This window comes from Python bivittatus, unplaced genomic scaffold (assembly GCF_059951505.1).
Source record: "Python bivittatus isolate LINGU-HERP-01145 unplaced genomic scaffold, Pbiv_v1 ctg000040_np1212, whole genome shotgun sequence".
Classification (NCBI taxonomy): domain Eukaryota; kingdom Metazoa; phylum Chordata; class Lepidosauria; order Squamata; family Pythonidae; genus Python; species Python bivittatus.
In genome coordinates this window covers 234,251-249,698 of record NW_028277032.1, presented here as the reverse complement: position 1 = coordinate 249,698, position 15,448 = coordinate 234,251, and the positions used below count along the sequence as shown (strand labels likewise).

The 15,448-nt window shown below is 38.5% G+C and overlaps 1 protein-coding gene across 1 annotated transcript in view; it reads right to left on the bottom strand.

Annotated features, from left to right (window-relative positions):
* CSMD2 (CUB and Sushi multiple domains 2) overlaps positions 1-15,448 on the bottom strand; it is a 611,879-nt gene that overhangs the window by 488,605 nt on the left and 107,826 nt on the right. The window contains exon 3 of the mRNA XM_088153370.1: positions 3,164-3,276. Within this exon, the coding sequence (XP_088009496.1) occupies positions 3,164-3,276 (113 nt within the window). The remainder of the gene's footprint in view (positions 1-3,163; positions 3,277-15,448) is intronic.

The following is a 15,448-nucleotide window of genomic DNA, read 5'->3' as shown; positions in this document are numbered from 1 at the left end:
TCATGCTCATTCACAGAGACAAAAATTCCTACTTCTGGGTATTCACCACCGTTTCATCCTCACCACAGCTTCAAGGGGGAGGTTAAACAGGGGAGTATACCCCCTAGTTCCTAGAAACCTTTATGTCAGGGTATACAGGCCATGGGGTTCATGGTGCATGGCTCTTGCAGCCATCTTCCAAACTACTTCTGAGCAATTAGTAGCACCAGCATGGCTTGTCCTTCTCACCTCAACCTTAGATGCCAGAGCCGGGATTTTCAGACTGTATTCCAGGGAACCCTAGGCTTATGGTTTCATGAGAGATTAAGGGGAGGGGGGAATGTTCACTTCAAAACAGCTTATACCTTTGCCTCTGGATCAGGGCTTCCAGGATCGATCGATCTATCTATCTATCTATCTATCTATCTATCTATCTATCTATCTTTCTTTCTTTCTTTCTTTCTTTCTTTCTTTCTTTCTTTCTTTCTTTCTTTCTTTCTTTCTTTCTTTCTTTCTTTCTACTAACAGATTCCACAGCCTGAAAGCTTTGAAGACTCGTGCTAGAAGACCAGAACAGTTGACCACTGACTAGACTTGCCAAACTGGCTGCTTCTTTTCCACTGAAAGAAGTCTTTATCACCAGATCTGTTTTTCATGGCTGGAAGATTAGAGGAAGCAGGTTACTCTCACTTCTGCTTTCATATTCAAAGTGAAATAATTGGGGTGAACAAAATAAGGTGCCCTTTCTACAATAAACTCCTGAGAATCTTTGAGTTCGGTCAAGCAATCTGATCAATGCTAGAAGCGTGAGGTCATCAGCTGCTAGAATGAAAGCTATTACCGGGGTTGTTGAGTCCTGGCAAAATACCCTCTGGGGGTTATACACCTCAGTCATCCCTTCATTTTATTCTCCTTTCTTTTCTTCTCTGTTATTTTATTCCTTCTACCCCACTACTTAGCAGAGTGACACCTTTTCCATTTTTTTATTTAGATTTTGGGTGTGTTGCAGGCAGAACTGCTGATTATTCTAAGTTTGGAAACCTGGCAATTATTTGAATACCAAATATAACAATACAGACAGACTCCCACAGTTTTTGCATTATGAGGACAGGTGGGGGCATGTACTACCTCCAGGCTTAAATAAAATTTCACTGCCTGTTTCCGTTATAAAGGGAACAGTCCAATTCTTTGTAAGTTGCGTGTTCACTACAATCCTCTTTATGGCTCTATTTATACTGGTAAACCTATACAAATATTAACCAAAGTAAAACCATAAAACATAAACATTCAGAAAACCAGGTACAAACCAGCTTTAAGAACTGATATGAGTATTATTATTATTATTATTATTATTATTATTATTATTATTATTATTTTGACTTGTCCCCGCCCATCTCCCCACAATGGGGGACTCTGGGCGGCTTACAACAAACTAAAATCAGCAATAATAAACCTTTTTTTAAATTGTAACTTCAAAAAATTAAGAGCACGAAATTCTTAAAGTAAAACAGCAAAAGCTAGGAGTTCACAACTATCAGATATGTATTTATCCTTTGAGAACAGCTATAACAGCCATTTTTAACCTTAACTTTTTAAAATTAAAAAACAATACAGTCCTTACAAATCCATACCCTGTAATTTCTTGAACGCATTTCTTGTGCTGTTTTTATAACTGCAATATTCAATAAATCCAGCTTCTCCCACATATTTATGCATCCTCTGTAATTTTTCCTGAGACATAACCCCCCCCCCTTAGTTTGGGCACTGCTGTGCATTTCATACATATGTATGAAATGCACAGTATGTATGTATTTAAGTATGTATGTATTTATGTATGTATGTATGTATTTACATACTTATGTATGTAAGTATGTATGTATTTCATTCCTGTTCCCAGTCTTTTCACTGCTACACCTTTCAGATTTAAGCATGACTAAGATGTGGTCTGTTTCTGGACTCAGCATGAGCACTTTTCCTGGGTCCCTAAAGACTTACCTGTTGAGGACAGCAGAAAGCTATCATTTTAATTCCCCACAACACCTTGCCCTGGAATGCTGTTATGTGGGTCCTTACTGAGATTTTAAACAGAACCTCCTTGAGTTACTTCCAGGTAGGTTTGTGGGAAAAGCAGACTTCTCCAAACTTGCCTCCTTCATTGTCCTGGGACTGGAGCTCCTAGGATATCTGGTCAACAGAACGTCTAGCCATGACTGAAGAAAGCTGGACTACACGGCCTACTGAATGAGGATGAGCTCATCAGAAAACCAGGCCAGATACAATCTTGGCAACTTTAACTGTATAGAACAGTGTTTCTCAACCTTAGCAACCTTAGCATGGCTGGCTGGGGAATTCTGGGAGTTGAAGTCCACATATCTTAAAGTTGCCAAGATTGAGAAACACTGATATAGAAAATTATTACCCAATCTTTTAAGGGGAGGGGGAGGGTTCTCTTATTTGCTTTGCTTCTTACAATTTCAGTCTTCCCAATAAAGGTTATCTGGGTAGATTTTAAAGAAACAATATACAGGCAATAAAAATATGAACTAAAACACAATAAAATACAACTGTATACCCAAGAATAGTAGTATTGTAACCAAAAGAGTCCATTCTTTTGCAGTTACTACTGATCAACCATGCCAGACTGATCATTATATGAGGAGAGGCCTTTTTGGTATTCTGGCCCCAAACCAAAGAGTTAGCATTTTTAAATAAAGGTAAAGAAATTTTAGAGTTAACTCAGTAATGTATACTTCACAGGATACAAGTTTAAAATCACTGATTTGAGACCTTAATTGCCACATACAGTAAAAAGTTGCTAACCTCCCCCAGCATGTATGACATGCAGGATTATTTTAAAAATAATCGTCCTGAGCTGTATGATGTGTTCTATATCATGAACATCCTTTGGAAGCAGCACCTGGCTGATCTTGTAAGCTAAGCAGGGTCAGGCCTGATTAGTATTGGATGGGAGACTGCAAGAATATCCTAGGCTCGAACAAACTTCCCCAAAGAAAAAAATGAAAAATAATTTCCTGAATGCTGCTGAGAAAACTATATGGTTATATCCATGAAATCACTATGTCAAACTCTACTTGAAAGAGATTTTACTTTTACTTTAGCAGGAAATTCCCCTTTATAGAAGCAGAGCACATGGACATAAGAAGTTCACCCACAGCAGACCCACCTTCATAGGTTGCCTGAAATCCTTGAGCGCTGACAGCATAGTCACTTACAAGCCACAAGGACAGCACCACTCCAGTACTCACAATGGGAGGAGGCAGCTGGAAACCTGTGAGCCTGCAAGAAATTAAGGGAGAAAGAGTCACACCAGGAATTTCCAAGTAAAACACAATTCATGTCATTACTTTCCCGTTGATCCACTTGATAGTTTCAGCTACATGAAACAGTAACCTCGTTCATGCGTAGCTCTAAGCTATCAAGGGGGGTTGTAGGTCTGTGTTTAGCTTAGTGCAATGAGCATTCTGTGTGAACCAAGCCGCTACAATTACTTAACCAACCATGTAAAAAAACATGCTTATGAATGTAGCTTGTGTAAAAAATAACCGTATCCAGAAACCTACTGGAAAATCATACAAGTGTAACGGGCTTATTGTGACAAGACCAGGCAACATATGGATGGTTGAGCCTTTTCAACATGGTCTTCAAAGGCCGCTTCTGGTAGAGCACAGTGCAGTAGTCCAACGGGCAATGCTGAGTCACAGCTGGATCCTGCATCCCTCCAGGTGAAGCGAAAGTTTGAAAAGTAGACCGCTCCCACCCCAACTCAACATCATACAGGCTGCCCTTCCCTGCTGCCTCTCTGGTGGGGATGGGGCTCTTCTGGAGAGTGGTTGGGGATTATGTTGGACGACACTGTCTGCTTCAGCTTATTGGTTTTGCAAAACCTAACACACATTTTATCGTGAACGTTTTATTTTTTATGCAAGTTATATAAGTTATTTCTGTTGTGGTAAACTGCTGGGGGTTCTGTGAGATTCAGTGGTACATGCATCTAATAAATGGATGCCATGTCGTGTCATAAAAAAATAATGAAGCTTATAAACCAGCCTTGAACAAGTCTTCCTCTCTAATCTACCTGACAGGGGGTCTTCTGGAACTAGCCAAATGTCCTGAGTTCATAGGAAAAAAGCGTAGCATACCTTCCTCTCTCCTCCCTCCCCCACAAAAAAGCATTCAGAAGAAGAAATCATAGTGACAGTGTCTTAGCCAAAGATCACTGCTGAGAGCTACCAAAGGAAAGCTAAGAATTAAATGCCTTCAGAACTGGGGAAGAGAGTTTCAACTCTGAAATTGTGCACCAGCTATATCTGAGGATCAGAATTATAAAACACAGCCATTCGTACATCATTAATTAATCCTTTGTTTAAAACTACAAATATTCCAGCCCAAAGGAAAACAGTACGATTTTACATGCCTTGGAATGCAACATATCTGAGATCTTGTTCACACACCACAAAGTGCTTGTGGGAGAGCAGATCTATCCATTCGGGGAGATGCTGTAACAATCATGAGCTTCTTTTACTATAATTGCTCCATATTTTATTCTACCCAAAGCCATCATCATTACTGTCAACATATACTGCATTACCCAACGGGTAATAAGAACTGGCTGCCTTCTAATGATTTGCTATAGCTTGTCAAATGCACTACAGCTTCAGCTCAACATTGTGTGCAGTGTGGAATATCTGCACAAGGACAGAGAAGGATACACACTCAGACATGCATTGTGGGGATATGCTTTACCAAAAACAACATTTCTTATTCTTTGAAAGAGACAGTCAATCATATTTCAGATTAATTTCCTATTGCTGTTTCAAATAGGAAGGAAGGGAGGGAGGGAGGCAGGAAGGAGATGGTTTGGTGGGAGGGAGGAAGGAAGGAAGGAAGGAAGGAAGGAAGGAAGGAAGGAAGGAAGGAAGGAAGGAAGGAAGGAAGGAGTTTTGCCCCAAAGTGGAATGAAGGAAGGGGAGAGCCCTACTTACTAGTGGCTTTGGCTATTTCGATTGAAGGAAAGTATCTTCTCTCAAAAAATACATTTCTAAATGTCTGTCAGAATTTTCTGCGCTAGAGATTACTAAAACTATGAGGAATAAGAAAGTTGTTGGGCAACTTTTTATAAGTACTTGTTAGGCTGGAACTGCAAATCAAGTCAGTTCATGTTGGGATTGACAAATGTCACCATCCTCAAGCAGCTCTGTGTGGTAACTGGCTCCTTGAGCAACTCCCCAAGGGTTCTGAGTGCAGTTCTCAAGGCAGCAAACCATACTGGGATAAGTGGAAAAACAGTCTGAACAGAGAGAGCAATAATGAAAAAGGGACATGAATTATACCTTATTTGCCAGCGCAGCAAATTATATGCCTAACGAAGTCCAATGTGATATGTGAATTAAAGATAACATCAACATTTTGCAGCCCTCCTAGGTTCTTTCCACAAATGACTTTTATTCTGTAGCTAGATGTTAATTTTATTAATACAGGTTGGTCCAGCAATAATTCCTGAACCAGCATTATGAGACCCCAGGTATTAATTCCCAGCTGTTCTATTAACATAGTTGGGAAATGGCTAATATACATTTCTGATTAACAATTACAGTTTTATCTACTAATCCTACATCCTCCCACATGGCTAAAACAATTTATAAAATAGACTTAAAGCAGGCTTTATTTTAAAGGAAGAGAGGTTTTCTTTCTCTCTCTGCTTCCATCAGCTTAAGAAGTAAAAATCTACCCTATAAAAATACCAAGGACAGCTGATAGCTCTGTGGTACCCCACCAAGGAAACAATCTTTTTTTTTTTCTTAAAGTTAGAAGTTTCCTGGCTCCTGGAAACAAGTTTATATCTCCCTTTTCCAAGGGGGTGACCTCAGGAGTTGATTCCAACATTCCTGGAGGTCATCAAGTTGGGAATGGCATCTGTCATCTCACAGTGTTTTCAAAATCATCCAGACCAATTGTGAAACTGCACTGATAGGAGGTACATTTCCAAGATCCATGGACTGGATCTTTCTTGTAATTTTTTTTTTAAGAGAAAATAATAATACTACCAGAAATCTGTCCTACTCTGGTTGTTAAGTTTTTTTCATTTGTCATCCTCAATTCCAAACCCTCAGAATTTGAATGGACAGCAACCAATGAATTTTGGAGTGGCATAGAGAAAAACCACTTGGTGAGTGGTTTTTTTACTCACCAAGGTGCTCTATTTTGTACTAGACAATCATTCTGCAACTTGATGCCCTTCAGATATGTTGAACTTTAACATAAGACCCAGCAGGAGTTGATCTTACAACTGTTGAAGGGCATCAGGCCTTCAAGAATTGAGAGAGCAAGAAATCAGGAGGTAGCTTCCCTGAGACTGAGCTTCACATCAACTAAATTTCCATAGATACATCTATGTGGATCTTACAACTGGTGTAAGGGATCAGTACTGAAATGCTGCTTTGCACAAGCTGAAAACATTCAGAAGTGTTTTTATGGGTTTTATAAGTCTAAAACTAATCCAAGATTCAGTATCAGTTTAGTGGAGGAGGATTTAGTTACAACTAAATGCCAACCAAGTAAAATGTTTAATATTACCAAGCAATATTTTTTAAATGAATCACTTACTAGAAGCACTCTCATACTCTAGCTGAGCATACCCACTCCAAGACAGACAAGATAAATTGTGATGGACTAACAATAAAGTGGTCACTTTACAAGGGTGGCATAGTCACAGTCAACAAGCCATTGCATGGAATTTTGCAACTGTGGGTAATACAGTCATGTTTGTCTGAGAACAGTAGAAAGACAAAGAATTGCTCTGATTGGCCTAGATGATGGAATGGGAAATGCATGATGTGTCTGTCTAGCATCTCCACAAAGAGTGCAGTAGTGCAAAAATGACTATCCATTTTTATCATTCCCAATCTGCAAGAGTGGAGGGCTTCCTTAGAGGTGATGTTTGGAATCTGTCCTGAAACATAGATAAAGAAAGTGCATCAAATCTTACTTTACTAAATGTTATCCTGTGTTTGAGGAAGAGAAGGAAGGAGAAATAGCTGGCAGATTCTTCTCAGGGGCATTATAGGAGGAGAGCCATGTTAATCTATGGCAGTCAAAAATTAGGAACAGTCTGGAAGCACCTTTTCAGCAAGAAATGTTTATTAAAAATTGTACGTTTTAGTGAACTACAGCTCACTCAATCAGATGCATGGAACAAATGTTTCTACAGTTTCTGCATTTTAAGCTATTTCTTGTTGGTGAGCTATGTCTTCATTGACTGAGTGCCAAACACACTAGGCTAAAACAAACAAGTAAGCTGCCTAGATTTGTCATAAAGTCACGCTGAAGTTGTTTTTTTACCACATTGATAATACGGAGGGGTGGGGGCTGCCATCAATGATCTGAAAAAAATCAGACATCAGTGGGCGTTAATTCACACATATATATTCAGACCCATCACACTATTCCCTTTCAAGGACAAGCAACATTATGCAGAGAGCAGAAAAGGAATAAAAATAGTAAGCCAAATAAATTAAAGGCATGAAAGAAAAAAGAAGGAAAAGGAAAGATAGCTAAATCTAGATTACCCCCGCAGTATTCAGTATATATCTCCACATCTTTTTTCCTTGCAGACCATATTTACTTTCACCACAACCATATGCCATTTCACACAAAGTGCAGGGGGAAAAAGTTAAAATGAAACAATAGAAAATTTCTAATGCATCATTTTCATTTTGGGAAGAAGATCTAATCTAAGCTCCATTATAAACCTACAAAGAACCAGACCAGTATTATTCAAGATTCCTCAAAACAATCATAAATTCATTTCAAATGTTGGTTCAGCTAGAATTCTGATGAAAACACTAATCTCAGAAAATCCAAAATGACTGCTGAACAGAGGGGTGGTGGTGCTGATAACAATGGGAAGCAACCTGTATGGTCTCACTAGCTGTAAAATGCATTTTGACCCATTTCACCATTCAAGATTAGATGAGCTGTATATTCAAACTGATGAAGACAATTAGCTGTAGGGATTTGAAAGGTATCAAAGGTTATTAAACACAAGAAAGATCCCACCAATTTACAACAACTCCAGGGAGGCTGCTTGTTATTTCTGCCCTTGAAAAAAGAAATTAAAATTTAACGATTAAGTAATACATTCCTTTGAGATCCCACTAGAAAAGTGTAAATAATGTGCCAATGGAACCCTGCCTAAACAAAGAGATCAGACATTCTATGCCTCAGTGACTTTAAGAGGAAACCTGGAGTGTCATTATCAAACGAACTTTCTTTTTACACTGTCTAAATGCAGTAATTTAGACTGCATTATTTACTTTCCTTTCCACCAAGAATCCTTCTTGTTCTACTCTACCAGCAGGAGGGCTAGGGCCAAATAAAAAGTTATCCATTTCACCATGTCTGATTGCCATATCTAGGCTTGAGGAAAGCACTTTGTGATGCTAGGCAGGACCAAAAATAAGCTGAAAAATTGTGATTCTTCTTTCTTTTCTTATTTCCTTCCCAGGATCCATGCAACAGGCCCTTCAAAATGGTTCACATAAAGGTTGCGTGTGAAAGGTCCCAAACTGGGCCAAAAGATTAAATGACTAAAATAGCTTTAGTAGCTCTATTTTCAATAGGACAAGGGGGGGGGGTGTAATTGATGTGACAATTCACATGAGTCTCTTAGAACAGAGCAAGCTTAGAACAGAGATGGGGAATGCATAGACTCCCAGGCGATGTTGAACTCCAATATGATTTATGAAGAAGAGTGGTGGAACGTGCACCACACTTGGCTTAAATGTGTCTCCATTTACATATTATTCTTCCGGGCATGCTTTGTCTCTTATTTTTGAAAAGTAAAACCAAGGAACACATGCAGGAAATAGGATTCCTAATTTATGTCATGTATCCATATATGTAAGGTACTCTACAAATAAATGTATAACAATCTGATTTTATAATCTGGATTATCACCATCTTTTCCCATTTAACAGAAGGATCATATCTTACATCTATCCTTAATAAATGCAGTGTGACCTTCATTGCCTTAAGGATACTTTAAACCTTGCCCATCCCAAAAATAATTCCTAATATTTAACCATGGGCTCCATTTCTTTTAACATTTGGAGATATTAATACAATGGAAATACCATTCAGAGTTTAAAAAGTATTAAACGGACAACTTGGAAATAACCAGCCATGAAAACAGTCCAGGGTTCACATCTGCGGCAGTTCTTTTCCAACATCTGCATCAATTCATATCTCAAAGTAAGAAAAGGTGAAATCTTGGGAAAGGCACACTCATTTTAGTTGTTTGCAAAAGCAGCAGCCAGGCGTGCACCTGCAGATTCTAGCATTCCAAGATCATTAGAAGTGGTGATAACTCCTTATTGATAAAAGAGGTTTTCTGATAACAACAAATGTTGTGGTGAAAAGAGTATTATAACCCCTGTATATGCTTCAATCCGGGGGGGGGAGGAATACAGTGTAGTACAGCCAACTGTTGCATCTTATTGTGTCTCCTCTGAAATGATCATTTAGCACATGCTAAATGTTACAAGCTAAAATGCTCCTGAATAAACCTTTGTGTCTTTTTGAGTGGGTCTCACCTACTGTACTCTCACACAGTATATGTCCATTCACCCAACCACATGGAATGACTGGCTTCCTGTGATAGTGATGGCGACGTGTATTAGCAGTAATGCATGACTAATATAATGTGGTTATCTAGGTTAACAGATTCCCCCTACTGATAGCTTTATACATATTTTTCCCTCCTCCAGGATATCTACATGATAAAAGGTCCCCTTCCGTACAAGTATTTTGTTCATTTATTTAGTTAATTTATATAGTCAAATGACTCAGAGTGGCATGGCTGTCTAAAGTCAATGCTGGGTGCAGGAGTTCACCTAGGTTCAGCAGTGTTTGAAGGGAAATCTAGGAAAATCCCCTCTGTTAACTGATGGTGGTCCTGCAATGCAGGTGTGACAAAAATTACCCCCCATATGTTCTTATCTTGCCAATTCTAAAGGGACTCTAATTTGCATTGATTTCTCTTCTCCTTTCTAAATTGCCAAGGCATTCTGATTTATTTTATTTGCATTACTTGTTGGACAACAAAAACAACATCATGTCTTTAAATGTTGTGAAATTGTTATACCGTCTCTAAACTCCACTTTATTGTGATCTGTAATTGCCAATGGTTATGTTATGTTATGCTTTACTACAGTGTTTTTTTTCTTCTGGTCTATGACTATAATAAATCTATCACCCAAGTTGTAACCATGATCCTTAAGGGAAAGCATTACCTGACCCAGATTATCGCCTAATTACTTCCCAACATCCAGATCTCAAAAGCAACAAAAATATTATCTAAATTCATCTTGGTATAATACATCTAGTCTTGTACTGCTTGAAAACACACTGAACTTCCAGACCACCCAGGGAAGAAGAAACACAGCATACTAATGGCAATTAATTTCAAAACCATCCATAATCCTTCCCAGTAGCTTAATATGGATATTAAATAACATGGGAAATTAGATGCAATCTAGTAAGACAACTCCTAGGGAACTAAATGGAAGCCTCCTAAAGTTTTCTTCTGATAGTACCTAGAGACATGGCAGTGAAACCACCTCAGAAAGGTGTCTCCAACCCTAAATTACCTCAAACACTCCAAGAGGATACATCAGTAGTTATAGCAAAGACACGCTTACTATCAAGCCTTCTACGTTTCACCCAAACCCTATTGGACTCACTTTTTATAAACATAGATAAGTTAAATCAATGAATGGTAACATGGAGCACCAGAAGGAGAATAAGACACCAGGGAACTGGGATAGACAACACAAACAACCCATTGATTCTAGATGTCAGCCCTTTAAGGCAGGGCAGATCACGAAACAGACTCCACCAGTTTGACTGGAACTATACTTTATTGATATAGGTCAGTGTTTCTCAACCTAGGCAACTTTAAGATGTCTGTACTTCAACTCCCATATTCCCCAGCCAGCATAGGAATTCTGGGAGTTGAAGTACAGACATCTTAAAGTTGTCATGGGTGAGAAACACTGATGTAGGCTATAGTAAAAGATACTTCAAACCCTGAATATACCTCATTGAAATACGGTGGGGCTATACTGAATTTCTTTCTCATGCTTTCTCTGTTTCTTGGGCTTAAAGCATGTTTTTGCTTTTGTTGTCATTTCTCCATATTTTCTCCAAGGTCATGTTTGGGGTTCTCTACACCAGTCAACAAACCTACATCATGAATTGACAGAGATAGCTGGGCCTACATTGCAGCAGCCCTCCCAGTTGCTGCAAAGGATGCTCAGAGATTGTTATTTCCTGCCCTACTTCCTTTGTTTTTTTCCTCCAAGCAAGAAAAATTAAGAGAGAGAAGAAAACCAAACATAGTGATACTTTACAGTTCCACATGAGAACTCCATCTCAGTCTCAGAAGATGTAAGGGTTACTTAACATCACAGTCAACAATTCTCTCAACAGATGACTGGTTGGAATTAGTTTAACCCTATGCAAGACTGGATCTCTTTAGGGTTAAATCGAACCTACTGACAGTTAGTTGATTGGGTCAATAAACTCCTTTTTGATGTTCCTAGGCCATGTTAACCCTCCTACTGACCCACTTAAACATGTCATAAGTTCAAGGTCACAGTGTCTTTCCCCTTCTTCTTGTGGCAATTTAATAAAACAGGGAGCTTCTGGCTGGCTTTCACTCCCAAGAAAGCAGACCCCAGGGAAGGTAAAAGGAACAGATAAATGAAGCAGAAATCAGAAGAGCAAACTGACTCCAACCTGTGATCCAGATTCTACAGAACAAATGCTTAGTATTTTAAGTTTCAAAAGTGCAATAAAGATTTCTTATATCTTTTTACAGCTTAATCTATCTTATACCTAACCCCTCTCTCTAAATGCAAGAATGTGTTGGGAGAAAAAAAATCGTCCATGCCTTATAGTGATCTTTCTGCATTACTAGCCGTGACTCCTGCATCCATTGGAGACCTCCCTCCCAAAATTTAAAAAATAGCAACGTGTCCTAATTATTAAAATATTGGCTACCCCTTAGGCCAGTATTTCTTAAAGTGTGGTCTGATGATCCCTGGGGGTCCTCAAACTCACTTACCAGACTATGTCGAAAAATAATACAGTATTAAAATCCCACCAAACAATCTTGAGAAGCAGTAGCAGCAGTGAATTTTAATTTTTAATACAGTAAATATTGATAAATATAATGCCTATTCCCCCCTCCCCCCAAAAAAGCTCTTTTGTGGTCCTCCATAATTTTTTAAAAGTGAGAAGAGGTCTTCAGAGAAAAAAAGTTGATTTAGACAAATGAAAGCAGAATACAGTTTCCATGCAGAAGAGATTTCAGTACCATGGACAGGTCACTCGGTTTGATCCCTTATTCTAGCGTTATCGCAACTTCAAAGGATCACAAAAGTTATTTCTCCTCACCACTGCTGGGGAGGCCTTAACAAATCAACACGCCTTAGCCTAAAGCAAGTTTTCAATCATACCTTCTCCTGCTACTAGTGCACTAACAGAATAGATAAATAGGAGGGTGCAGTGAGAGGACCCTAATGGGGAAGAAGAAAGGTCCACTAAGGCAGCCATCCATGTCATCTTTAACATAAACTCATCACCTTAAACATAGAAGACCTTTGGAGGCCAGTGTTCAATATCTGAGGGGTGGGAGTGGGAGTGGTATGAAAAAATTGAGTTTGGGGGAATGTAGGTAATCATAAGTATTAATTTGAGAGGGTAACTAATTATCATAATCATGATCATCAAAATGAATATATGAAATGAATGAATGAAATTGCATTATTTGAGAATGTATCTTCAATGATGAATCTAAGAAAGAGATGGAGTAGGATGAACATGTGCATAAAAGAGTAACCAGAAGGAAAAAGTCTCAGTTTCAGCAATTCTTAACAATAAGGAGAAAAGCAAAAGCTGGTCTTCAAAAGTGATCTAAAATGTAAGATCATGTAAGACTAGCTGTTCACTGTCACAGTTAAAACAATGGAAGCAGAAGGTAAAGCAGGATCAACTAGCTGATCTCTGAGTGGATTGCAACAAATTAGCAAGTATTTCTGAATGAATTACTTAAAAATAAGCGTGTGACTTTTCCTCGTTTAAATTAGACAGCTGAAATGAAGAAAGAATACCCTGAACTTAGTCTTTCTTTGAAAGGAATATGAGTTCAGCTCAGTATTAAAAATACATTCCTATTATTTTATCCAAAATTGTGCCTCTTAGCACTTGATTACGTATGGTGGATCTTAGGAATCTAGTACAAAAAACTGGGTGTGAGAAGCCTCCACTTTGCCTGCAGCCTGTTTTGTACAACTGAGGCAATGTTTAATCATCAGCAGGAGGCATCATGCAGTTTCCATTCAAAGTTAACTTAAATAGGAATTTGGAGCTAATTGTGGAGGTTCTGAGATCATCAGGAGGGTTGATAAGATTAGTAATTTCTTCAGAAAGATTTCATTATATTGTTTGATTTCTGCCTAAAACAGTTTTGGGTTTTCCTTAACACCCAAACATCAAAACATCTAAAAGTTCAGTTAAGTACTAGAACAATTCTGAAGGGCATTTCTTCAGAAGGAGAAAAATCCCATTATATTACAAACATAATAGAGGTGCCTTTCTCCTTCTAATGTATCCAAAATATTTACACTATTCTTTTCCCCTATGTGCTATAAGCAATTAAATCAGCAATTTAAGAAAACACACATGCAAAGTTATTGCAACCTGTGAATGGTTCATTAAAACACACAAAGAAATATCAAAGACTCTCTCCAAACTTTACTAGCTTCTAATGAAAATCCAGTGGAATGCACCATTTAACCTGGCTTTAAATTGCTCTTCCTCATAGTCCAATGGGCTTGCTCACACCCAATTTAAAAACTGCTAATTAACGAACTACCCCATCGAGTCTGCTTTTCTCTTGCTTTCAACCCTGTGCAGTTCATTTGATATGGGAGCCTTACAGGGAGAAAGGGAATAGACTGTTGCAGCACACATAGCCTTGAGAAAGGTAACTTGTAGAAGAAACTCTTAAAAGGGAATCAGATAGGATATTGAATGCTTTGGAAACTAATATCCAGCTAGTAATTAAACAGACCTCTCAAAGTTCATTCAATCACAGAAGCTGATCAAAGAGCATTTCCAGAAATGAGCAGTTCTCTTCCTCATGCAGAATTAACAAAATGAATTGTCGGAGTTTTTCTTCCAATAATTTGTCATTCATATTTTACTATCTGCAAATCCCAAATGATAGAATTAGGGTATGTTTAATGTTTGTTCATCCTAACATTCAAGTTGAAAAATTGCATTGGAGGTCCCCTTGCAGCCCTCAAACCCATCCCCAAAACATCCTTTGATTTTTTTTCTCCAGTGTTGTTCATAGCTATGGCTTTACAGCCCCCACCCCATCTATCACTTTGTTAAAAGAATGCACTGAAAAGTTTCCCAGATAAAACCTTCATCTTTGAAAGAGGGCAAATATCACATTACTGATGGGTTTTTGGTCAAGGAGGCCCCCATCCAGCCCTCAAACTCATCCCCCCAAAATGAAGAGAAATGTGTCTGCTTGCTTGTAACTGTTCCATCCTGTAAAGTGGGAGCTCAATCCTGGGGGGTGAGGGTAGGGAATAAGCTCATCTTTTTTATATCAGAAAGAAACTTCCCTAGTTTTTTATTGGTTGAGTATAAGTGAGATTATGCTAATTATCAAGGAGGTACAGGTAGTCCTTGCTTAATGTTTAGCGACTGCTAGAAATTACGATGGCATTGAAAAAGTAACTTTACGGCTGGTCCTCACACTTATGACTGTTGCAATGTCCCCGCGGTCATGTGATTGCCATTTGTGCACTTCACAACTGGCTTCCAACAAGCAAACTCAATGGAGAAGCCAGCAGTAAGATCACAAGTCACAGTCACATGATGTATTGCTTAACAACTGCAGGTGACTCATTTAAGGACTGCAATGGGAGTGACATCATAAGTATGGCGTGGTCACATGATGTTTCACTTAAGAACTGTGTTGCTTAGTGATGGAGTTGCTGGTCCCAATTGTGGTCGTTAAGCGAGGACTACCTATAAACTTTTGCTTAATCCAGAGGAAACTGAAATTTAGGGTAACCTGCCTACAGAAAGGAAAGGGGGAACATAAACCACCAGAATAATTCTTCTTTCCATAGAGTTGAGCTATAAGCAAAAAAAAAAACAAACTGTTGGTGGCCTAAGAGAAGCCCAGTAGCAATAATAATAATATTGATATTAATAATATAATAATAATAATTTAAAGCAAGACAAAGAATGGGCTTACTTATATCAAGGCCCACTGAAAACATGAGAACCAAAATTTATGTCAAGCAGTAGCCCCAGAAACATCTTTCAACCAACAGTTTCTTCTGCAGGAATCTTTAGCTGCTAT